The sequence below is a fragment of the Gouania willdenowi genome, chromosome 6 (assembly GCF_900634775.1).
Source record: "Gouania willdenowi chromosome 6, fGouWil2.1, whole genome shotgun sequence".
Taxonomy (NCBI): Eukaryota; Metazoa; Chordata; class Actinopteri; order Blenniiformes; family Gobiesocidae; genus Gouania; species Gouania willdenowi.
This window is the reverse complement of record NC_041049.1, coordinates 13691419-13718900: the sequence shown is the minus strand read 5'-3', so window position 1 is coordinate 13718900 and position 27482 is coordinate 13691419. Positions and strand designations below refer to the sequence as shown.

At 37.2% G+C, this 27482-nt stretch overlaps 1 protein-coding gene across 3 annotated transcripts in view; it reads left to right on the top strand.

The window, feature by feature from the left end:
* The window catches only part of grm8a (glutamate receptor, metabotropic 8a), a 369998-nt gene that overhangs the window by 263509 nt on the left and 79007 nt on the right, over window positions 1-27482 (top strand). For all 3 annotated transcript variants that reach the window (XM_028449580.1, XM_028449582.1, XM_028449581.1), the window contains exon 7: window positions 16360-16563. In XM_028449580.1, the coding sequence (XP_028305381.1) occupies window positions 16360-16563 (204 nt within the window). The remainder of the gene's footprint in view (window positions 1-16359; window positions 16564-27482) is intronic.

The window sequence follows — 27482 nt, the reverse complement described above, 5'->3', positions numbered from 1 at the left end:
CAAACACCCACTGACTCCAAAAGGGAAGCAGGTGTAGAAGGATTACGGAGGAAAAATGTCAGCTTCAACAGGTAGGATCTGTTGCAAACATTCTGGAACACTGCATCTTCCACTCAACATCTTTTTAACAAACTCAAACCATCCATTTCCTGGTTGACTTGGCCACAGTTTCTGCAACTGAATAAAAGGGTGCTCACAGTGTATCAAATTAAAAAATCATAGATAATACGAAAGGTTTAGTCAGGTGACGTTCTTTCAAAATCTGTGTGAAGCCACCAGCAGTTAAAAATACCTCGTTGCACGGAGGAACTCTAGGTGCAACCCTCGATGCAACAGCCATTCTATTGGATCTGCTGTCAGATGAGCTCTCATGTCCTCCTCTGAATCACTATAAAATAATCTCAGTCTCCTTGGCAGGGTTACAGACTGAAAGCTTTGTCTGCACTGTGCGCCAAATAATTACATTAACAGCTCCAGATACGTTAAAAGAACATCCAACACACATCCTTATGTTATCCGTAGTAATCAATTACAAAAAAAAATTAAAAAATGTATTGAAGGAAATGTGAGGAAAAGCACAACAAAAGCAAAATAAAGAATCTAATGAATAAAACTGTTTTTTTTTTTTTTTTTTTTTTTTTTTTGATGAGCGAGTGGAGGCAGACATGGTAACAACAAAAGCATTCAAGAGTGGCCAAAAAATGGGCTAATAAAGAGGAACCAGGTGGTATGTAATGGCAAAGGGTAGCTTAAATGGGCAAAATGTGGCAAACAATAGTGAAAAAGGAAAAAAATGAAACAAGTGGTTAAAAGTTAGCTTATTTGGATGAAAAGTGGCCCAAAAAAATTTAAAGAAAGGACAAATTTTGGATAAAAGTGTCAAAAAGAAAGGTGTAAAAAAGTGTGAGAACTTTTTGAAAAGGGCCAAAAATGGGACAAAGGAAGTTGCAAAATGTAAGTAGGTAAAAAGGCGTTAAAAGTTTCCTTTTAAGGTTTTCTGGGGGAATAATAATCAAAATGAAGACATAAAAAGCCACATGTTGGGCATCAATGACTTAATAACAGCTTCTACGACGTGGTCGCTGATAATGTAGTAGGCTGGTCTAGGAAATACCAGGGCTGAATTTTTGTCCCGATCCACCCCTGACTATAAGTACACTTTAAAGCAAAGTAATCAAATATGACAACTGATCAGCTGTTACAGGATCAATGTTTTTTTTTCACTGTCCTTGAAATGAGTACATGTAGTGCTCAACAAAACATATATTCATGTTTTTGATTCATGTCAGCATTTCTTTTCAAATCAAAAGCCCAACAGGCCATTAAACAATAAGATACAAATTCAGACCGTTGTTTATTTACAGATATTTAATTCACTTTGCTTCATTTACTGTATATTATTTGCTTTTGTTATTTATTGCTGTCTGTTCTTTTCTCGTCTGGCTGAGTTTTTCCAGATTGTGTGTACATATTTTTGTTTGATGTTGGATTTGTTCAACGCACAGATTGAAGCAAACAATACAATCTTGTTGATAATGTCGCATAAAAAGCTGATTGAAATGCAGATTGAACGAAACACAAGTTGAAGAAAAAGAGTTTTAAAAACTAAGCAGAGCCAAGAACCTCAGCGTCAGAATGGTAAAAATAATAATAAGTACATAATGGTTTATTAGCAGTTTTAATAATTAGATTTACTGCCACTATTAAAATACAGTATATTAAAAGTGATTATACACTGAATATCTATGAAGAAGATATGTTGATGACATCTGTTTCATCTTCTGTGGAGAAAAAGAATTGCTCCTCTATGTCCGATGGCTCTGGCCGTTACTGATCTTGTCGTTTTGGGTTAATATCTCGATGTAGTTGAAATATTCAAAGGTCACTCAGTAGATGGTGTAAAAACATGCCTATCTGTAGTTTCATCTTATCCCTGAGTCCTAGTGAGTGTTTTCTACAGTCGGAGTCAACTACAGTCTGGGCTCATTAGTTCCATAAGACCCTGAGGCCTTTTCATGCTTTCTGCTGGAAGCCTCAGAGGAAACATGAAGTAAAGTTGTTAGATATGGCGGTTGAGACCAAGTGACTTCTGATGTCAAACTGTGGTACATAGTCGGAGAGTGAAAAGCACTCGAAAGAATATCAACACCCACAGAGACTTACGTGCCAGGTTGGCATTAAGAAACAATGTGCAGTGAATATAGGGTTATTCCGGAATGGACATGGCCAGAAACAATACTCATTTTCAATCCCCAGCAATAAGCTTGTTGTGGAGTCAAAGATGGTCTTTTTTAGTAACAGGATAACGTCACGAGTGAAGTTTTGATTTGGTAGATCACATTGCTTTCTCTATGCTAATGTTTGCATTTTACAGCTGGAAAAAGTAAAACAAATCCACCACTGAGGTCTTAAACAACGTGCAATGATTAAATCTAATACATGTCTGGCTAACAGGAACTTTGCAGATGATATCAAAGCTTGATATTTCATAGTGACATTCAGTATAATTAATATGTTATGTCATGTGTGCACAGTGGTTCTTTACATTGTAAAAAAAAACAAACAAACAAACAAATGAACATATATACCGATTTATTGTGAGACTATAGGTATAAAAAATGTTTTTTTTACTTTGGTCGTCTGTGATTACAACAGCAGAGTTAAGTAGACGAAGAAGATGAAACACATTCTTTATCTTTGTCCATTTAAAAAAAAAAAAAAAATCTTGCTTAAACAGTTTGGTGTTTGATTTTATCAGGTTTCAAATTTGTGGTACCAAGACATTTAGTTTACAAATCTCTTAGAAACTAATAATTATGGTGATGTCTTCACTCAACATCAATTTTCACATCATGTTGAGGAAAACCTCTGAATTTCTCTATGAAGCTTATTTTGTACTATTGATTGTTTACTCAGCTCTCATTGGATTATCTTCAAAGCTAATTAGACCACAGGCAATACTGTTGTGTGTCCATCCAATAATGTCTTCATTATTGGGTTGCCAATGCTGTTTAATGGTATAACGACCAAACTGAAGATTTACATGTTTGAGTCAAATATACCCTAAATGTTTTATTGTAGAAAAATGTTAATAGTTTGTTTATAATATAGCCTAAAGCTGCTGGTGACGATAATCTTTTATCAGATAAAGAAATAGAGTAGGCCTCATAATCAATAAATTCAAGATCATTTGCATACAAAAAAGTGTTTTTACTTAATTTTTTACTGTGATTTCTTGCCCCGTTTTTCCTGACGCAAGGAGTGCCTATGGGCACCATCACGTTCAGGAACGTGGTCACCACGGATGCCAGTTTTATTGATCTATGAGACATACACTCTGTGTTTATCTGAAAAATAATTATTGTCTCCAACAGCTTTAACCCGAGGTAAAAATAATGGATTACAAGTACTCACGTTACTGTAATTATACCTCGCTCCCCCTCCCTCCCCCCTGCTCTCTTGCCCTGCCTCCAAACTTTCCAAAGTCCCTCCCTCCGAGTAGCTAACAAGCTAACGTTAGCCAGACAGAAACATGACAGTAATATAACATGCTCTTTTAAAAGCATATTACTGCAGCGCTTTTCTCTCTCTCTATTTGCACACACCTCAGCAGCAGCAGCAGCAACAACACAATGTCACTTATAGCAGCTCACACGGAGGCTGCTCCGCACACACGAACAACACATGCATGTAACCCTTTGCAAATGTTTACCTGTATATCTACAGTGATGTGTAGTCAGGGTAGGCAAGGTAGGCAGTGCCTACCCAAGGGTGAATTGATATTTTGATTATTTGTTTTAATTATAATATGATTATAAATTATTTATTTTTCAATTTCCGATAGCCTACAGTACCTATAAGTTTGAAGGTGTCAGCATTTTATACTTTCCATAGCCCAAATCGCTAAACATCACTATTTCCTAACCGCTGTAAGGCAGGAGGAGGCCACACCCCTTCTCAAAGGCACGTTGCTGCTCTGCCTCTGTTCCCATAGCGTGTTTTTGTGTTTGTGCATGCACAGTCAGTTCCCCAAGATAACAACCATTTACGTCCAAAGGCAGCGTAGAGAGACGTAGTCGCGCTATGCTAATATATATGTAAGTTCACAGTGAATCAGTGAATTGATATCACATGACCGCTGCTGCTACGTTCTCTAGCTAGTGGGCGGGATAACACTACAGGCAGGATGACAGCGCTAGAGACGATGAACAAACTTTTTTTGAGGAAAAACGACAGCTTTTAAAAGATGAGAGACCAACACCTGAGCTACCAGACCTTCAGCGAAGGTAAGGTCAGAAAATTGTTTGTATTTTCTACAGTGAAAGGAAGGATTGACTTTGTAGATGCGCCTCACTGAGGCTGTTCCAAGTTGTTGTTGTTGTTGCTGTTGTTGTCATATTCTCCGTGTTTCTCGCTGTGTTTCCAACACAAACAGCGGTTGCGCTGCTGTGTCATGAGATATATCTTGTTGGTAGAGTATGGGGCGACCGTGGCTCAGGTGGTAGTGGGTCGTCTTCTGATCGAGAGGTTGGGGGTTCGATCCCAGTACCTGACTATGTGTCAAAGTGTCCTTGGGCAAGACACTGAACCCTAAGTTGCTCCCAGTGGTTGACTAGCGCCTTGCATGGCAGTCCTGTCCCACTGGTGTGTGAATGTGAGAGTGATTGGGTGAATGAGCTGATGTGTAAAGCGCTTTGAGACTGCTTCAGTGTGGTGATAAAGCGCTATATAAAATCAAGTCCATTTACCATTTATATTAAATAATTGTTTATGTTTCTTTAATGGTGTTTTACAACGTTGATTTTGTTAGATGGCTAAATTTTGCCCCACAGGATTGTTGGGTTTTTTCTTTCTTGTTATGACTTTATTATTTCGATAAGCGCATTGAGATGACTTTCTTGTAAATTGCGCTGTACAAATAAAGTTGAGTTGAATTGAATTGAATTAACACTTGCCAGCAGAAACATATGAAACTGTCATTGGTGTTGACATTGGTGGTCTCGATTTGGAACGCCCTGCCTACCCAACCCTAGTGCTCACAGCACTTCACTGTATATCTAAGTACAGTTAGCATTCTTTTCAGGTTAGTTCCAGACTTTTTTCTTATTAGCAGACTTGTTGCCAACAGCATGGTTAAAAAAAAGAAACGTTATCATGATTGGAGCGTAGAAAGAGGGAATTGAATATGTGTTCCAAATTGATGTTTAATTATGGAGCTTGTTCCAATCATTAGTTTGTCTGTCACTGGAGGTGCCATCAATCACTGCATGTGTAAAATCTGCTCGGCATGCTGGCCCATGAAGGCATCCATCAAAACGACTTAGCTAGTCAGCATTATCTTGCATTAGTCTCAGCTCGGTGCTTTAATGTGTGCGATTGTGTTTATATTAAAAACAGCAGGAGATTTCAAGAGTTTTTAGGCCTTGAAGCAAACATCTTTGAACTTTTGGTTGAACCTCCACAGCTGGTGGACAATGGGTTCTTTAATTATATACTGAATTTTGCGATGTGGATATTATGCATGTTATCTAGAGGTCAGTGCAACATTATGAAGGGATTTAAAAATGAATAAGTCCACAACATACGTTGTGCAAAACATATATAACGTATATCAACAAAATACAACTTCACCAGAAAATGTGACGTTTGTATTTCCTTTTCAATAAACTTTTATTATTACTTCGCTTTCAAGGTTGGTCTTTCATTGGTGATGTCGTAGATGGTTTCTAGGGATTGGGTTTCATGTTTTTTATGTTAGGAACTTCCTGTTGTTTCAAATGCCAGTAAGTGCACACTTTCACACTTGTGTCTTCGGCAGCTTTGCAGCCTACAACCGAGCAAGTTCTGTATTTTGTTTTACTGGTAGCCATCACTCCTTCGCGAGCAAGAGACACAGTGGTGGACTTTCGCAAAAGTTTTCATCAGGTTGGGGGTGGAGGCCATGGGTGGAGATATCAGCAAAGGGGAGAGCATTTTCTCTCCTGATTTAGCTTGTGATGTCACAAACTGAGAAAATTTGAAACAGAGCACTTTTCTCTGTGTTGTTGTTTATTTCAAAATAAAAGACAAGTCCAACCTAAGAGATATTAAGTATTAATATTTATTTTTGACCAGCTGTCCGCGAACCACACAGTACAGGTCAGCGACCCACTTTTGGGTCTCGACCCATTAACTGGTGGGTGTTTTAGAGCGTGCCAGATTTTCACATCTCACAGCTGCATAATTTAGACTAAGATGAACATTATTTTTTGTGTATGGTTGACTAAGTGGTTAAACATATGGGAAGTGGTGGGATCAATGAACGTATTGGACTCCAATCGTTTTTCAAATCACCCTATTATGCGACATAAAAGGTGTTGCCATCAACTTTCAAAACGGCACTTGTTTTTTAATTTGTACCAGCTCAAGGTGTTTTTCTTATTATAAAGTTGCTTCTTTGTGTCAAGGTGTTTTTTTTGTGTTATTTTTTTTTTTTAATTCCTAGGGTGAATAATCACACTCCACACCGGCATCACAGTTTTGTGATGTGTCATATATTTTGCAAGTGACGTTAGAATGAGTCTTTTTTGAAAATGGATCATTCAATGGAATCAGTCAAGTGGGAGATGCTTAAAGGTGTAATATTGTTAATATAAAAAAAAAAAAAAACCTTACATTTTGAAAGTGAGATATTATTTGATAAGATTGTGTGTGCTTTTCATTATTTTGTACCAATTCACGTAACATCAACCTTCAATAAGAACAAATCAACAACCATTATGATAATGACTCAGATACTGGTAGGATGATTACTTCATTGTGCAATTCTAGGTTTGCAGCTTTTCAATCAGACATTAACTATACTGTAATTTGGCTGCTGAGAGTTTGTACGTCTTACCAAGCTGCCTGTGGTCTCTGATGCCATTACATGCAGGGTGGAAAGGCAAAATGTAATTTAGCTGCAGCTGTCTGAAAAGTGAAAGGAAGTCCAACATGAACAAGACTAAACAGCACATCAACACAAAAACAATAAATCCTATTGATTTCTCTATGTGCATCTTTATCATCATGTTTGTCTTTGTTTCCTTCCATGTTTGCTCATTGACACAGAAACAGTCCGTATAATAACCATAAAATATGAAATGCAGCTGTTAAACATTCATTCAAACATTTTTGTCCCTGCACCTGCACACATAATGTGTCGAGGCTTAATAGCAGAAATCCATTGATGTCGCACGCTGCTACTGTTTGCAGACAACAGGCAGACTGCCCCAATAAAGGCTTTATTGTATTGCACACTGCGCACACACAGAGACCCCTTGCTCTTGTTTCAGCACCTGATGCAATCCTAGGAAACACCGTGGGTAGCGTTATCCTGGTTGGCACCGCTTGTAGCAGCAAGAGTCGTTTAGCCATCGAGAGACAGGATTGCGTTTTCTTGCAAGATGCTGATTAATGATGCATCATGTCATTTACTTCACATCTCACACGGACAGCGGGGGGAGAAATTCTAATTACGGTGGTAGAGTGATCTATAGCTCAGAGAGCAAAGCTTTTTTTAGTTTTAGCTTTTGGTGCATTTGGACTGAATGTTAACAAATGTGTTTCTAATTGCTAATATAGTTTACCCACAATGTCGAAACTGAAGATTGATTCGGACAGGGATTGATTTTGCAGTGCGTGGCTGTGTATTATTGGTGCATGTTTTATCTGTCTGCTGCTTTTTCTAGGCATCATTCCATAGCAATACCATGATAGTAACTATTATTATTATTAGGTAAAAAATCATGTGGGAAAACCTCAAACACCAAAATTCAGTCAGTGTTATCCGTTCCATCACCAAAAATTGGCATGCAACCAATCACAAACCACTTTGACACACTCTAAGAAACCCAAGACATAATTGTCTTTTAATATTGTTGTACACTACGGTGTATAATGACAATAAAAACATTATATTCTATTCAAATCACTGTTATACAAAGAATAAACAAAGGGCTGTTAAATAATATTCAATAATATTTAACAATTAATGGCAAGAAGTACCAGTTCACTAACTCAGCTACTGTACATTCTCCAATAAAACCATTTTATGTTGCCCAAAAAGCCTGTATTTTTATCACTAGAAACATATTTCTATTACTTGTAGTAACATTAGAGCATCACAAGGTTTATTCAACAAAAAACTAAATAAATTAACTATCAATGTACTGTTTCGAGTCTTGTGTTTAGTTAAGCAGACTTTATCTTGCCAGCAATAATTGCATTTTGTTCCAAAAACTTCAAACATGGGCCTGAGATATGAATCAGGAATATCTTTGCCCTTCTCATGGTCCATCTTTGTTGGAGCCATGGTCCAAACAACAACAGTATTAGACGTGTTTAGCTTCTATCTGATTTGCTGCAAAGAAGGCATGGCCGTAAAACTGGGTCGACCCATAAGAACATTAATGGACATTTTCTGCATTAGAACTGAAACAATGAAAAAACAAAAAACAAAACGTGTGCTAACGGGGGGAAAGTAGTTATAAAAATGTCTAACAAATGTGTAATAATATAAAGTATAATAACGTGTATTCTGTCACTGAGGATTATTATTTTGTGGGGATACTTTTACTCCTCTACATTTTAAAGACAAATAAGATTAGATAAAAGTTACTGCTTGTCCTGAAGCAAAGCACAAGTACTCAAATAGTCAAGTCTGTACAATATTTATACATTTACTTACTACTGCGCTTTGGTGCATTTATGATTACATCTGCAACATCCTTAAAAATGTTTTATAATTAAACAATAAGCTATTTTTAATCAAGTCATTTATGGCTTTAAATATCATCTTTTGTAAAATAAGACTTATTTTGTTCAGCAGAAAGGCATAGATCTGTGAAGGGATTTTTTAATTAATGTCCTCTTTAGATTTGTTTATTGACTATTTGCATATTTTCTAATTGTAAACATGAATGAATATTAGACCGACAGCTCAGTTTTGTTTTTTATTGAGTGAGTTTTTTCCTCTAATATTTCTGAATGTACTGTGACAACACCCTCAAATAAGCATTTCCCATGACAGCTGAATCCATATTTGTCTTTTCAGATTTGTTTGAGTGTGAGATATGCTAATAGACAGATGCAATATGAAGTTAGACAGAATAGATCAAATGTTACAATAAAACTGAATCCCTTGGCATTATAGAAAGAAGGTCTGATCTGTACCAGCAACACAATGCACAATATTAAAGCTGCAGTATGTATAATCTGTGAGACTCTTACGGAAACATTCATGCTCCTCCCTCACCTCCCTATTTCGAGCATGACTTATGTTCTGTTTCCCTGTCATTCACCAGCATCCTTGTGAACTTGCACTTATGTTATTCTGCCTGTTATTACTTTCCCTCTAAAGGTGCGTTCACACCGAAAGCGACCTCAGTGACTCTGGCGACTAGATTACATTCAAAACCAACCTAAATGACACAACGTCAATCATTTGCATTGATTTGAAATTGGCAGGTAGATGAAGCAATGAAGTGGGTAAAAGGCACAGTTATTTTCAAGCGACTTGTCATGGGCGATTTAAGTCGATGAAGTTGCGTTCAGTGTGAACGCACCTTTAGATTTTTGCTTCTCCACATCAGTCTTCCTTTTTTGACTTGTAATCTGTTGTGCCTAACTTTGCTTTGGGGACTTTTCTTGCTGGAACGTCCACCATTGCACCTTCACCACGGATAGGAAATGAATGCCATAGTAACGCCTAAAACAGCTCCTGAATCACCTGGTTTGTAAAAAGATCTCTGATTGGCTGAAAAATTGCGTCCCACTCCTTGTTTTCTGAAGCTTGAATACAAGTCGCAGAATATAAGTCGCAGAACTCTATAGTCCTCTCAGAATACTATGAATTACAAAATGCCGAAAATTTACTATAAAAACCATACATACTGCGGCTTTAACACTATACGCTTTTTACTCTTTGATTCGCCTCCTTTCCTCCAGCTTTCTTTACAAACCCTTGGTTTGGCAGCATATATCTATTTTCCTGAAGCTAAGTTTCTGCATCGCAACTTCTCTGTTATTTATATCATTACTCATGTTGGACAAATGAAGGGATAATGTTGGGTTTGTCGTTGTGCTTTGATCAGTGGCATTGACTGACCTTGCGCAAACAATGCTCAAATCCTTCTCTGGTCTCACCTCATTTGTTTTTACCAAATCCATTCACAGGTAATGAATGAAGTCAATGACCCTAAACATCACGCGAGTGCATTGCCGTACATCAACGCTGTTCTATACTACTGTGTCTGATGATCAGAACTTATTCTACTTTATATTCTCTTCTTTGTGCAGTAGTGGTTGCATGGGTTTGTTCAAGGGTTTTGCACAACTAACAAACACATTTTCAAAGGTGTTAAGTCTATTTAACCCAATAATCTGTCATCTATGATATCTATCTGTTTATGTATGTGATAACTAAAAATAATTGGAACTGAAACAAAGGCCAATTACTTTTTCCTTTATCATATCCTAAATGATGTAATGTTTACATATGAGACACATATTCCATGAGCTCTTAATTCAATGGTTAATGTAAAGTCATTGTATTGACCTGTGAATGACTGGTAATGAGTTACAGGAGCTGTAAATTGACTCCTAGTTAGATCCATCAAAGCAGTTAACCAGTTTGTTAGCCACATTAGCGTCACCTTGCTGTCCATTTCTATTAGCTGTTACTGCTTAGCAGCATTGAAGGAATCACTGAAGCTTATCCCAGTACTGGGAATAACAACATCAGCAAATCCAGAAAGCCTCATTTTTGGTCTCCATGCACAGTTTGATGCAACTAAATGTGGTACAAGCTAGCATCGATTCTAACTCTGTGATACCTAAACATCTGAATGTGTTTCTTCTAGTGCAGACATGGCCAACTGGCATCCCAGGGGCCACATATGGTCTTTAATCAAAGGCCCTGAAAGTAAATACACTAAATAAATCATAAAAACACGCAAAACTACAACAAAAATTCACAACTGACTTAGAAAACTAACAAAATGACTCCAGTAATGAACAAAACTACAATTCAAATACACAAAATGGCTCCAAAAAACATAAATTACAGAAAAATACACAAAATTGCTACAAAAATGCACAACTCCAAAAAATAAAAATAAAATTTGAAACAAGAATGTAAAAAAAAAAATAAAGGACAAACTACAAAACACACAAACTCTTTCATCTTTCCTGCATTTATGTTCAAATTATTGTCATTATTCTAAATCCTAGGTTCCCAAAGTGGGGTACGGGTACCTCCAGGGGTACGCAAATTGTCATAGGAGGTATATTGGAAACTATAATATAAATTGACCAGCAGTCAGGAGCCTCCATGCATTGCCACAAATTACACATTAGCTGATGTAAGACTACCCATGGTTACAGATTAGTATATTTATTATTACTATATATTGTTCCTCAACAGGATAGGTAAAATTCAGAGACATCTTTTATACATTGTATGTAACATTGCATCAATGGTTCTCAACTTTTTTGGACCGCGACCCCATTTTAATATCACATATTTTTGGCGTCTCCAGACTTTTTTCTTTCTTTCTAGAATTAGCTTTTGATCGTGTTTGTTGTTGCCAGAATTAGTGCACAAAACGACAGCTCAGATGTTTTTATGCTCAGACTGCATTTCATTTGAACTGGATTTATATTTGAGAAAGTGAAAGTATAGAATATAGTTGTTTCAGATTGTTTTGTGTGTGGTGTTATAATTTGAAAAACAATAATAATTAAAATATTTAAAAAATATATATGTTTTTAATCAGTATTTCTTTTGATTATTATAAATTATTAGACATTTCAGGACCCCATTTGAATTCCAGGTCACCCAACATGAGGTTATGACCTCAAAGATCAAAAAACAATGCATTAAATTATTATGTTTTTAAGTGTGCAGCGGTAGGTGTACATGGCTTCAGGTTAAATGTATGAAGGGGTACGGGACTGTGTAAAGTTTGGGAACCACTGTTCTAAACGATGACATGAACGCTGATACTGTGGCCCTTTGATCAGAGAATCACATTTTTGTGGACCCCACTGGGGTAAAAGATCATGTTTATATACTTAAATGATAATTCTCTTTTGATTGGATCAGTTGCTGTTGCTTTTTAAGTCGAGCCCGGTGACACATATGCAGTGTGACAACAAATATCAAAAACAAGGAGACAAAAAAGTTAGGAACCACAGATTTATAGGAAAAAAAGGGAAATGTTTCAACATTAAACTGAACAATCCATGACTTTATTCTAAATGCAACAGTTAAAGAAAAATACAGAATAACTTGGTTTGTGGCTGAAATAAACTTAAAGCTGAAACCCACAACACACATAAAATCATTTTGTATACCTCATAGATCAATGAGTCGAACATCATGTTCTCCAAAAACACAGGAGAAAATGTTGAAATTCTTACCACTGTTTTTGTTCTAGTTTGCTTCCAGTAGTTCCCGTAAAAACACTTCCATGTGCCCGTCTCCATGCCTCCTCATCCCACAATGCAGTGTGTTAAAAAGTCATCAAATGGAGTGTTCACAGTGGAAACGAAAACAAAATCTTAATTTTTTTGATCAAGGTCTACACTATGGATTTATCTGATTTAAAAAAAAAAAGTAATTGTGTAGCAGCTTCAACACAGTCAGCTGTGGATCATTTGCTGAGACTCAAAGTAAGCGTGTATTTTTTTCTATGCAGCTCCTGAGATACGTATATGTAAATCTAAATACTGAGCAGGTTGTTATAACCCTTATTTATCTGCATATACATCTACCATCTGTCACTTATGCTGCATGTTTTCTATTGTTAAATGTCAAACCGGATGCACACAGTAAACATGTCTGCTTCCTCTGACGAGCAACAAGTGTTTCATTATATCCTTTAGAAAAAAACAATATGTGCCTGAAGCACATGTTGGTTTCCATATGCTTTTTTTTTACCTTCAAACCTCAACCTTCTGTATCATCTTCCTTTATGAGCATTTAATTGTTAAATAGCCACAGGTTACATCAGACACAAAGTAGACTGTGGGTCAGAGGAATGTAGTATCACATCAGGTATGAGAGGAACAATGAATGAGCAAGCAAAAATATTACCTGTATATATGTATATATTTATACTTTACGTTTATTATTATTATTATTATTATTATTATTATTATTATTATTGTTTCTGTTTTGTTTTTTGTTTTTTGCACCAACTACCAAAGTAAATTCCTTGTACTGTTTTTAAACTGTACTTGGCAAACAAAAGCCTTTCTAATTCTGAAAAACAAACAAATAAATTAAATAAACTCATGATGTTTTTCATCTATAAGCTCTATCTTTACTTATTTTTTTAATCTTCTTTAAAATGTACAATTGTATTCCTCTGTTTTTTTGTTCTTCTTTTCTGACACATTTTAAGCTCTGTCTATCATAAGCTCTATTTGTTTATTTGTTGATCTAATCCCCATTAGCTTCCACTGTGATGGTTGCTAAAGACACACTGATACATTAAGATTGTTAAAAAAAAAATATGATTTTAAAGCATTTTTTAATATGCATAAAGCTGACAGGCAATTTGTTCCGTAAGTGCAAAACTCTAAAAAAGACAGATATTTGTAAATAGCTGAGCTCTTATTACTGTACTCCACTGTTTTTTGTTTTTTTTTTTTACTTTTCTGACATATTTTGCCCAGAAGTTAGACTCCAGCATTAGCTTATCCTGCATGACTGTTCTACAAGAGCTCACACACAATGCTGACAAACTGCCAAAAGAAGGACAAGCATACAAAACACCCTCTAAATTTTATTTTATCCCTGGGACTCCTTTAATTCCATATGGCTCCTCATATTGATCCCGGGTGCCTCTGGTCTTGTTAATTCAACTCGGCCCAGATGGATTTTAATTTGGTTTGTATTGCCTGAAGGTGAGAGCTACTTGTAAAGGGTAAAAGTGGAAAGCAGAAGAGGGGATTAAAAGAGAGGATGGGAGAGTGAGAGACAAGTCGGGAGGAGCAACAAAAACTGGAAAATGTGAAGAAGAGAAGGATATAACTAAGGGAATAATGAATTTACAATTTTGGGGAGTGCATAAATTGTTCAAACCTTAAACCTTTGATATAAAAAAAAAAAAAAATGATTGACCTGCAATTTCTCACTTCTATCACAATATATTTAGGTTTTAGCTACTCAGATTCATCCATAACATGAAAACATGTCAATAAATTGCCACAGGGAGGTTATTTGTGTTTTTTTGTATTTTATGAGGGTTTACGTAGTGCACATGTGAGTCAGAAGAGGAGACATGTTTATTGTTCTTGTGTGCATCCTTATGTTGCCGAGCGCCGGAATAAAAATATGCCTCAAACACTTGACGAATCAAAACATCAATCGACAGTGGTTAATTAGACAGCAGTAATTAGAACAGCTCAGGAAAGAAAAGGACAGAAATGTGCTCGACAGCATCTGCTCCAAATGCTGCTTGAATAAACCTTAACCTTCCAATTATCCTCAAATATTACTAACGTCTTTTACCCACAGGGTCAATCTGACCCCAGGGAGATTTGCGTTAGAAAATTGTTGACCAAGTTTTTGTGTCAGGCACTTTGTTTATTGGTGGAATACTTAAATAATTCCTTTTAAATTACAATTATTTTATCTTGAAAATCTTTCATCCAAGTATTTTCCAATTTACGTTGCACATTCATGACTCTCACAGAATGTACCATATGGATTGATGTTGTTGACCCCCGCTTTCCTCTTATAAACATATTTATCTACTTAATTTTATCTATTTTTTGCAACATATTTGGGGTAATTCATTATAAAGTCTTTTGTCTCAGACACATTCTCCTCTACGTCTCTTTCACTGTGAAAAAGCGGACATACGGACACGTTTACAAATTGACCAGAGGAACACCAACGTGTGCAATATTTATTCAACACATTGAAATACAAAATCACCATGATCATCACATTAGGAAAAGTCATCAAATATGAAGTCGATGATTGTTTTTTGAATGACAATCAGTCAACCTCCTATTATACTGAGGGTCAAAGTGACCCTAAGTATAATAGGAGGGTTAAGCAGTTGTATTGAGAACTGATTTGTAGAAATCGAGTGAATTTAAAAAAAAAAAAGTTCTCAACACAGGCCTGATCGATTTGTCGAGAAGAAAATCTGGTCTTTTTTTTTTTCTTTGCTCTTTCAAGAAAACGAAAGCTTCTTTCATACACAGAAATGCCATTATCAGCAGTTGAGAAGAGAGAGAGGAGAACATGTTGTTCTTTCCTCTGTAACTTTGCTACCAGGGTGAGAACGGGCTGAGAGGAGGAATTTGTCACTGTCAGGCTGTGTGACCTGCCTCTCTGTCTGCTGCTCAACGTGTCATGCACAAACTTTACCTTTCTTTCTTTCTTTCTTTCTTTCTTTCTTTCTTTCTTTCTTACTCGGTCGCAGACCTGCACTGGTTGGGTCGCGGACAGCTGGTCAAAAATAAATGAATACTTAATATCTCTCATGTTGGACTTGTCTTTTATTTTGAAAGAAACTTTTCTTTTGACAGGGGTGCTGTGAAATGCATGTTACACGGGAATATACTGTATATAAATTTATGTTTAAAAAAAGATTATATATGTGTGTTTTCAACAGCTATTTTAGAAAAAAATAATTTGGTTGGTTGAACTCTTAAAAAAAAACTGTGTCACAATTTAATGACCGTGGTAAAATGTGGGTCACATTCCATACATACAGAGAAGCCATGACCCCAATCAAGCAAAAATGTTCAACATTTCAAATGTATTTAATGAAAACACATTGCAGTTTGAACCTTACATGCAATATATCACTGTGTACCAATACACACGATTCAAGCTTAATGATGAACAAATTATTGTAATGCTAGTGAGGAAAATGTTCATTTTAACACTGAACTATTTTAATTGAAAACCAAAAAGTGCATCTTGGGGACACAACAACGTACACACAGCACTGACCCTTAACTTAATGTAACTTCAGCAACATTTTCAAAAGTCAGGGCTTTAGCTGTAGCCATTTTTTATCCACAAACTCAAAATCTATGAATCACGGTGCAATCTAAGTTTACAGAATTACGTTTGTTCATTTTAACTGCTAACTGCCTTATCAGTAGGTACATACAGAAAACAATTGAACCCCAATCTGAGTTTGGATACTTTAATGGGAGAACTGGGAATGTTTTTTACTCATGATAAGCGTTTCAAAGTTATATAATAGTTGACAAAGCAACTCAGAGTGTTGGTCAGTTGATAATCACTGGTATAGAGCACTTTATAGGTGAAGTCCTTTACCATTTCTTTCTTCTGTCATCTTTCAGGTCTGGAAAAAGTCGGTCGGGATTCCAGCTACGAACAAGAAGGCAAGGTTCAGTTTGTCATGGACGCCGTGTACGCCATGGCCCACGCTCTGCACCGCATGCACAGAGAGCTCTGCTACGGATACGCCGGCCTTTGCCCGCGAATGGCCAACAACATCGATGGCAAAGAGTTGCTCAGCCACATTCGTGCAGTCAGCTTCAACGGTAAGATTCTCCATTTTTTTTTATTTGTTTGTTGGCATTCTCTATCTAAACATGTCTTTAAACTTGCTATTCATTTTGGAACCCCCGAAAAACAGCACATTCTCAAGTAATTAATGATTCACTAAGTCAGTCTCAATCAGAATCAGTTTTATTGCCAATTGCATTAGCCCCCCTATTGAGTCATTCTGCCATTCACATGTGCAATTCCCCCAAAATATCAAATTTTTCGCTAGTCCTATTATGCGTTGAAATTTTCAGGAGTTTTTGAATGTGTTTAGGCGCTCAAAAATGTGATCACTTTTTTGTATTAATAATAATAATAATAATAATAATAATAATAATAAATACGAGGTCCATTACAATAGGGTCCTATGCACCATTGTTGCTTGCGCCCTAAATATAAGGATGAATATAAATATGAATATATATATACTGGTACAAGTAGTGCAGGTAATATTGTCAACTTGGTTATTGTTCTCTACAGTTAAAAAAAAAGTTGAAAAATCTCCTGGCCTTCATTTATTAATATTTCAGTCCTAGTGCCATCCATCCTTTACTGTCACAGAGACGCTGCACAGACAGGACTCAGACGATGTAATTATGAAGATTACTTGTATACTTCATTCTGAGAAGGTGGCACATACTTTTAAGCCTCACTCCTGCAAATAAAATGGCAGACTTGCAATTCAGACATCAAAATGAGCAAATTTGAACATTTCCAAATGGGAAAACTTTCATAAGTAAAGTTTTATATACAAGTTCCATGGGTTTGAGTGTTGTGCAGCATTACTCTTTGAGTGAGTAAAAAGCACAATTTTGTTTGCTGAGGGCGCACCACTTTATCATAACTAGTACTATGCCCATCGGAAATATGTATTCATATAGTGGGAGCTTAAGTAGAGTTGTCAATTATCGGCAAATGAGTATGTGTTTGAAGGTTGGATGTGCAAAGAGGTGTACATACTCTGTACTCGGTAGTGTTATTAAGGGGTTTATTTGTGGGTGCAAAGTAAAATAGCGTTTGCAATTTCCCAGCTGTATTTCTATGGGACATGCACATGATAAAATGATAAATAAAGTTTGCACCAATGTCCAATTTGCACCCTTTAAGTCCAATGCTGGACTTAAAGGAGACATATCATGCTTTTAAATCCTTCCTTTTTACATATAAATCATACAGTTGTGGTCTATATAAAACAGAACTGCAATGCTTGGGTCTGAATTCCTCATTATTATAGCTTCACAGGCCCCTTTTCTACCCCTTTTCTGATGTGCTTCTTAGAGCAACTCGTTTTGGTGCTGTCTCTTTAAATGCAAATGAGACACTTCATACCCCGCCCCCTCTCCAGGTTGCAGAGGTGACACTCGGTTCAACTCCACCCTGTTCGGCCATTTTTGTAGTTTGATAGAAGAGATACGATTATTTAGCGGCGGAGAAACTTTTTATTCACACGTTATTTACAAAATGTCAACAACGGAAGACTTGTCCATCCAACCTTACATGTTTGAGCCAGAGTCTGACCCAGCGGAGCGAGATGAAAATGAAGATGAACCTGCAGAACCCTAACAAGTGAGCTAACACAAGCACCGAGCTAATGCTGGCGCCAAGCTAACGTCACGAAATGCATTTTAATACAGTCTTTTCAAAGACAAAAACGGCAAAATGAAATGACTAATGAAAACTTTAGACTTAAATTAAATCATGTAGGCCATATCATCAAGGATCTAAAACGAGCACACAGCGCTAACATATGAAGTCTGAAGACGGTGCAACTGCTAATGCTAACAAAACAATGACAGGGACGTCTTATCATCACACTTTTTAGCGTTATTTATAGCTTACCGAAGTTCTCTGTTCATCGTCTCCAAAGATGGCAGGAATTGACCCCCCAATTAGACGAAGTCTTTCGGCAAATCCTTCTTTATACTGGTGGAGGTTGCAGAAGCAGTCATCCTTGAAGTGCTTCGCACACACAAAAATGACCGTACCCACAGATGTGGTTACATTTCCATGAAAAATAAAACTCAACCAGGCACTTTGAAAAGGTTCTGATGCTGGGAGACGGTGTAATGAAGCGTGTGGGTTACTACATCCAACAACCAAACATTTTGACTTATCCTCTCGTAACTTCGGCATCCTTGCGCTTGGACTACAAAATAAAAGCGAGAAATAAAAATGGCGGAATTCTCGAAGTGTTGGGCCTGGAGTTGATGTCCTAATTTGGCAGTTCCACTGCAAATACTGTGACGTTATTGTTCAAAAAACCAAAACAGACCAAAACAGAATATAATGATATCAACGGAGCACCTGAAGAGACTAATTTGAACTTTTCTGTACTTCTAAACACTCTAAATATACAACAAAATGCATTTAAGGGCTAAAAAAGTGGATTTACCATTGTATGTCCCCTTTAAGCAAATGGATCATAAATGTCATCCCCTGTCCTTAGACCCTCCTTTGGCAAGGAAAAACTCAAAAATGTACAAAAATACACATAAACATGTCATGTACATCCAAGGTGTGCATTAGGTTATGAACACGTGGTGAAAATATCAGCATTTATAATGGCGTGTTTGCGGAGAAATGTGCATGTTTTGCTATTCGCTTTGAGCCCAGCCGCTGGCATTGCCCGGCAATAACTTTCGGGAACTATTTGAGTTTCTATCAAACTTCTGTTGTCGCAACTGTCTCTCTAAACGTCTCTGTGTGCGTGCAGCATGTACATCCAAGGTGCGCATTAGGTTATATCAGCGTTTATAGAAATGTGCATGTTTACACGGACTTTGCGGGCATGGATCAACCATGGCTCAGTGGTAGAGTGGGTCGTCCAGTAACCGAAGGGTTGGGGGTTTGAATCCCGCTATATCCAAGTCATTGTCGTTGTGTCCTTGGGCATGAATTGTGCATGAATGTTGGTGGTGGTCAGAGGGGCCGTAGGCGCGAAATGGCAGCCACGCTTCTGTCAGTATGCCCCAGGGCAGCTGTGGCTACATTGTAGCTTACCACCACCGGTATGACTGTGTGAGTGACTGGTGTGAATTAATAACGGTTTCTGTATGTGCTTTGAGTCCCCTTGAAAAAAAGCGCTATATAAATCCAAGCCATTATTATTATTATTGATATCCGGACGCCCCTCCCCCCTCTCATGTGCGGTGTAACCCACGTTCAAAATAAAATTAAAATAAACATTTTGCAACTCAAAATAAGTTATGTGCAAGCTGTTAAAAAAGTTTCAGCTCAATCAAACACCGTGTCAGGGAGATATGCACTCTACGCACACGCACACACACAGACAATCTGTTAGGCTTGTATCCCGTAAAGAACCCAATTGCAGAGACGGAGACTGAGACTGATGACGAATGCAATGACGATGTTTATTTCCAGTACTTATTAGTAAGTTGCAGGTGAAGAGTCCGGATGAGAGCTGACAGAGGCAGGCTGGTGCGTGGAGAGAACAGGGGATCCAGGGCAGGTCGGTGAGCTGACAAAGAGGCAGGCAAGGCAGGTAGTCCGTGTGGCTGAGACCAGGCTTGTTCAGGAGTGGAGGGAAGGCAGGATCTGACTGAGCTAGTTGAAACTGAGTCTACGATCTGGCAAGGAGGTGGAGCTGACGACCGGTTCTTATAGCTGTGGAGAGTGGTGATTGGTTGTAGCTGCAGCTCAGCTCCTGCACAGCTGAAGTCACTCCTGTAATTAAGCACACACACACAGTGAGAGAGAGCCTGCAGCCTAAGAGGGCCTGACACAATCCTTGTATTTGTAGATAGATATATTAGCACGATATTTTCAGACACAAACCGAGAGTATATAAACCAAGCAACAGGGTTAGTATTGCTTTTAGTCTGCAATAAAGTCTGCAACAGTGATGTACAAATAATAATAGCAATTATTTATTTATTACTTTGTTATTAACAGTAGTAATCACACATTTCCCCACTGTGCTGCCACTTTGGAGGCGTCCGGCAAGCAAACAAGGTGGTTAAGGGTGTTGCTCAGGGAGCCTTAGTGTTGGTGGCCCTGCTCACTCAGCTGAATTTAAACACAGAGCTCCAGTCCCCTATTTTTTTTTTCTTTCTTTTTGCTGCATTGATTTTACAGCAGAATATCTCACAATGAGGAGTTTGCAATGTCAAAGTCTTGCAGAAAAGGAGGAAATTCTCTGCATGGTTCTAGTTTCAGGTTGCCAGGTTTGGTTTTGTTCACCTTGAAATTTGCCTTTCTCTTTGTTTTTACGACTCATCATCAAAGGTTTGGTTTCTTTTCACGTCGATAGTGATTGTTGCTGAGCACTACTGTACCATTGTGTGCCTGCACACGTTGCTATGACAACATTTCATAGATACTTTGGCTTACATATTGCAGGGATATACTGTGTATAAAGCCTTACATTTCCCCGTAGTTACATTTATTATTTACCTCACCTGAACGCATGGAGGATCACTTTAGAAATGAACAAAACAGCCTTTGGTTTTGTTTAACATTGACCTTTGACTTCAAGTGACTAATAGGTTTAGAAATATAGCAGTATTCCTTTGTTTTGTAATGTAACACAAGTGTTTATCTTCAGTATTCATAAGTTCACAAACACATTTGAATTCACCCTTTATTTTCATTTATGATCATTGCGATGCTAAATGAGAAGTGTTTACCTTCTGTCTGAACCAGACCATTACATCTTCTCATTGGTAATGACTTTGTAAAACAAGATAAACATACAAAGCCTCTGTCTTGTTGATAAATGTTGGTGTGGTAGGAAAAACTCATTTAAAGTGGTATTAGAAATGTCTCTTGAATATTTCCTATTTTAAAGTCTTTTTTTTTTGCTTCCCTGTGCTCTTGTATCTGCTCTCCTGTCAGACTTTAATTTCCTGCCTTCCGCTGCCCAGCCCCGTGCGGAATGCCCAATGTGTTGGAAAGCAGATAGGGTACAAATGCATAGAACAGTTTGTGTCGTTAGGTTGACAGCAAATGCTTGTCCGACGCAGAGGGGAAATTAATAATGCATGAATGTCTGAGCTGGATTTTGTTCAAAAATCTGTGCCGGTGTCAGTTCCCACCCTGTGCTATCAGTGCCTGTCTTTGTATTTAAGTGTCAGGAAAGGTGGGGATTGCTTTTTACACAACTGCACCTGAAGGTTTTTTTGGCAAAAGTAGATTTCTCAGCTGTTGCTGTTCTAGCGGAATGAATTATAGCATAACCACAGGTCACAAACATTATCCCCAAATCAGTGCATGAGCCCCATTTTCTTTACACAGTGTAGGCTGTGAATCACCCTGGCAGAGTATCAATGGAATGGTTGTGTTTCTGTCTGCCTGTTTCTCTCCGTGCGTGTTGAATTAGCGCTTCTTTTTTTTTTGCTTAGGTCGGTCAAGCTTGGGACAGTTGCCCTGGGCGTTTATCTTGTGTCAAAATGAAAGCCTACAGGAGACAGGAGAACTTTTCTGTAATTAAGTATACTCATGCCCTGTGGTTCTTTAATAGGCAGTGGCCAAACTCCTTGTCACTTTTATTATTTAATTCACAACTACTTTTAACGGTACAGTATTGCAAATTTTAATATGATAAATGATAAAAGCCTCAATAATTGTAGAACATATATTTAGCTGCAAAAAGCTACATATGGGCCCTAATTTATCAACTGTTCATACGCTCAGATCTGTGCTTTCAACCATTTTCACGCAAACGTCGGTATTTATCAATTCTGAGGTGAGCGTACGCTATGATCAGATCTCACGTCAGGTCTCACCTTGTGTAAACAATTCTAAGTGAGTGGATTTGTGGTGCAGCAGCAAAATCTGACTGAGGCTGAAAATCAAATATTAAACAAACCTCAGCTGTCATTTAAACATAAGCAGACACATATTGCTGCTGTGTATAATTTATGCTTTTAAAATGTAAAGTATACCTTAAACTTCATCAGTAATATTCAATCAGTAATATGATGAAGTATTGGTGAAATTGGCTAAAGGCATAGCAATCACAGTCAAGGGTCAACAATTTGTTCTTTAAGGCTTTTTTTAAGGGCGTTGTTATTTTTTTTTAATGTGTTATTTATTGCCTAAAGCATATGGACAACTGATATAAACAGTATATTTTTGTGAGTGTCTCCAGGATCTCTGCTGTGAAGTTGTTCGCAGCGCACACAGGGGGGCAGATGTCACCAAACTTGCAGCAAACAGCAAAACGCTGCAAACACAGAAATGCTGCGAAACTATACCTTTAACTCTTGTTTTGTTTTGCTCCACCTCAGATGTGAGAATTCCTTTCCTTTCTCGCCAGTGTTTGTTTGATCTCAGTTGGCGGGGCCTCCGAACCAGGAAGATTTAAGGGCGTAACATGTTAATAACGATAAAATTCAGCCGCCGCATTTATCAACACCCGATCATTTGTACGCTGGGATTGGTCAGATACAAATGTTTGAAAATCACACGTTGGTCCTATCGTACGAGCAAATTCTAGAGATGGACACGACCTCAGTTGGAATTCTCTTTTGTTTTTCTTTTTCTGCCTAGTTGGTTATTTGTTATTCTATTTATGTTTTCATTTACAACATTTACAATATTTTGTTTTCTTTAACAAGTTTATTTCAAAGTCATGCCAGCATAACAAACCTTGAGATGATTAAAACCCTGGTTTAGGGAACAGTAAGAGCAACTCTGCCCAACTATGAACATTTAAAAAGCAATGAACAGAATACAAACTCCAAAAAAATTCTGTTCAATTCGTTCCTTCCACCTTCTTACAGACTGTCCAGAAAACATTTTGGGGAAAACTTTAGATGTTTCCTCTATATAACAAACTGAACAAATTGACAAAGCCTGGAAAGCTGGAAAGGAGCTATAGACACACAGAAACAGAGGCCACTGGTAGATATAGGCTCCATTCATCTGCATTGGGAAGCAGCTAGTTGTTTACAACACAATAGCTACAATGGATGACAACTTTATACAAACGTCTGCCTTATACTGCGTTGACACCAACTGCGTCTTCTGCTGCACCGGACGCATCTGTCGCACGAAATGTACCGCAGGGTCCGCGGGATCAAAAAATTCCCCATTCGCATCATACGCACATCTGAAGTGAAGCCCCATCCACCAGCGACACATCCAAATCGGAGATTGCCTACTGAAGCGAGTAGTGCCGATTTTCAAAATTTTACCTGCTACTACCACCTCCTCGCTTGTTCCCCTCCACATCAAATCCTTCCTAGTCCGGTCCCGGTTATAAAGGCCGTGTCATACAGCTCCAGGTGGTCACACACAGCTTCTACTCCATGGTTGAACAAACCGGTGTCCGTGTTGACGGCCTGACGTCATCGTCAACAATGACTCTGATTGGCTTTCGTCATACAAAACAGCCGCTGGAGTTAAATTTTTTCAACTCTTGCGAATGTGCAAATGTGCGGATGTGAGTAAAATCGGGAGCATGCTCGCACGGCCAACGCACTTGACGGGCGGATCGCACTGCACCGCCGCACTAGAAAGATTTCACATCTGGGACGCATCTATCCATTGACTTTGTATGTAAACTGGTTTTACAGATATTTTAATAACAATTGGTGATATGGCACAATAAGGAAGTTTTTGTACCACAAGCTAAAGTGAATAACTCAAAAATACAGGTTTTGGTTTCTCCTTTGTTGAGAAAACTTGCAGCAAAAAGAAGCCCAGTTTGTATGTTTTTATATTATTGTATGTCTGTAAGGTAAAAGAAAAAAGTGTCAAACCATTATCGAAATTCAAGCATTTACAGCTTTTTGACTTTTTAAAACATATTCCATTAAAAGTGTGTTTCATCTAAAAGTGTTTGGTTCAGAAACCTTTGATAAAATGTGCAGGAGGAAAACTGGCCAAGATCGAGTAGCTTATTTTGTCTTCGATGCACAAAAATGGAGCGAAAGAGGATAAATTAAAGTTTCTGGAGCATGGATTCTCTTTCTCACTGTTGTCATTGGATCCATACCAATTCACCTTTCCAGCTGCTGGAGCGCAGTACCAGGCAGAAAGAGAGGTACAGGGTAAAGAATTGCATTCTAAGGGCACTGATTGTTCCTCAACTGGACCTGTACCAAGCCAGGGAAGAGATTCAGAGAAGAATAAAACCTCAGATACAATTACATCCTGGATCCCTGAACATGGTGTTAGTACAATATTCCGTCAGTCAGCGAATGTGCGTTTTTGCTTAAAATTTAAATCGTTTACATTCATAAGCTGCCAAAATAACACACCGGAATCTCACCCTAAAAATTACTGCAGCGACAGCAGAGGTTGGCACTTTGCAGAGCAATGAGGATGAAGGATGAGGCTGCTAACTCTGACACTTGTACTGCACAATAGGCTGCCTCATATTTATTATGTTCAGGCAAACACATGTACAACACATTAACACGGACATTTATGGTAGTAATATATATTAAAAAAACAAAATCTAATTAAATGTATCTGTCAAGGCTGCTTTGATATATCAAATATGAAAAGTCTTTCCAAGGTGGAATTTTACACCTTTAATGCAAAAAACATTAATCGTATAATAAGTGGATGAGAAATCAAATAAATGCAAATCACTCTCAGTTTTAAAAAAAAAGGATTGGATTTGACCTCATCTTTCAGTTTCAGTCAAACTTATATATTTTGTTTACCAGGTGCCTAAAAGTGTTAAAGAAAAACTACCCACGGCTTTTCAGGAAGATGTGAACTGAAGCTTAAAAACTGTTTCCATTACTGAATGTTTTATCTACCCTTTTCCCCACCCCCATGATTCTGAATACAGCAACATCTGCAAGATTGTGTTACCATGGTAATGGTAAGCCATTGTTCTTATTTTATGAAGCAAACAAAAATTAAACACATCATGCAGTACTTATATATGTATACATCTGTGCATACATATATCAGCTACATATAGTGTACCAATGTTAATAATGGGAGTATAATTAAAAAAGAAGCACTGCCATTAATGCACTACCTGCTAATCACTCCATTCTGTGATGGAGTATGCCATGCTGTGCTCCTTCATTGTCCTTCTGTTTTACTTCTGGCTCTTGTAGCCAGAAGTAGAAACAAGGCAATATGGTTAGCAGGAGAAATGTATACTGTGGTATACATTATTATGTTTAAATGTTTAATACTATACAATATTAATATTATTATTATTATTGTGTTTTATTTTAAAGGTTGGACTGAGCACATTAACCAACAGGACCAATAGAATAAATAGAGGGCAGAATGCATTATAAATGGTATGGAGAGTTTGCAAAAGAGATGTGTTGTGCATAATTATCGATATGCTAATTAGATACTGGTAATTATGCAATTAATCATCAGGGAAAAAAATAAACACTTTACTTAAAAACTGAACTTGTGCTTTTTTGCCAATGGAGTGTCTTCAAATAGTATTCATAAAAAGTAAAAAAACGACAAATCAAATTCCGGTTTACTAATAGTAGTGCAAAACTGAAAGAATTATGGAATAAAACTAATGAAAGGGAGGAAAAGCAAAGCCCTGTTGGTAAGTACCCTGTCACCCAACAAAACTAATATTGTGTTCAAAGGTAAGTCAAATGTACAAATAAATACCTCTCTTACTTATTGCTGTGACAACATCATGAAAAATATTCCAGCTGCATATATAAAGAAACGTGCTTTATATTTGGACTTTGCTGTTCATGATTACAGTCTTTGTTTAACTCTTACCATACTCCTTTGTTTCATCAATATGGTAATATAATGTCTTACTATTTTGTTTTTGGATATTTCTTTATTTTTACTCCACATTCTCTTTTGCTTTGACATCTTCACTCACTCTCTTCTTCTCAAACCCCTGCAGTTGTCATCGTCCCCGTTGGCACCTTGACTTCTTTTTAAGTGTGATTGTATTAACATTCATCTGTTTAGCCATGAGCGTGTTCATAACAAAATCAGGTTTGGTCTGGTTTATAGTCGTTGTGCTTCAGACCACAGATGGCCATTCCGACATGGTCTAGCAAAGACCAGGTGTTTGATACACCAGTGGATGGATATACTTTCTAATCTTTGTGGACATGGGTTTTGGCCAAATGTATCAGAAGCTGCAAACCATTACAATTATGGTGTAATTATAATTGTAATTTTAAAAACACATTGCTGTCGTACTCGTAACTAAGTTGGAAATGAGTTTAGATAATTGACTGTAGTTGTAATTGCCATGGAAATTCTATAAAAAATTTTAATTATAATTTAACCCAAAACTGGGGAACCGTGTTACAGTTCTATGTAACAATTATTCAAATACGTTTCAGATCAAGCTCTCCCACATTTTAACATTTAAAAAAATTGAAATCGAGGGGTAAACTGACAAAAAAATTAAAACCTGTATTTTCATTGATCAGGAAGCAATAGATAGGAAATGAATTTGATGATAGATATTTGTTTTTATTGTATTTTACAGCTAATTTAGAACCTGTTATCATAAGAGATGCTAACAGAAAGCTAACACAGGAGGAAGGTTAATTTTTATTAGGATGCTCATTTCAGGCTCAGTAATTGTGACTAATTGTAATTGAGAACGTAATTGTAATTGACTTTCTAAGGATAAAAAATAATTGTGATTGGAATTGAATTGTAAATGAAAATGGGTAATTGAAAATGGGTAATTGAAAATGTAATTGTAACTGAAAAATGTAATTGACCCCAACGCTGCTTATGTTTGCAGATTTTAAAGACATACTGTAGAAACCTACGGTGGCTGAGAAGTGAAATACCAGAACAAATCTACAGTTTTGAAAACAAATATTCATAATTATCTAAAAAAAAAAAAAAAAAAAAATTCAAATAGCAAAACACTTATACAATTGTCACAACAAATGTACAATTTTGAAGACAAATTTACATAAACACATAAACAAATGACCGCAACACATTTACAAATCACTGCAACACT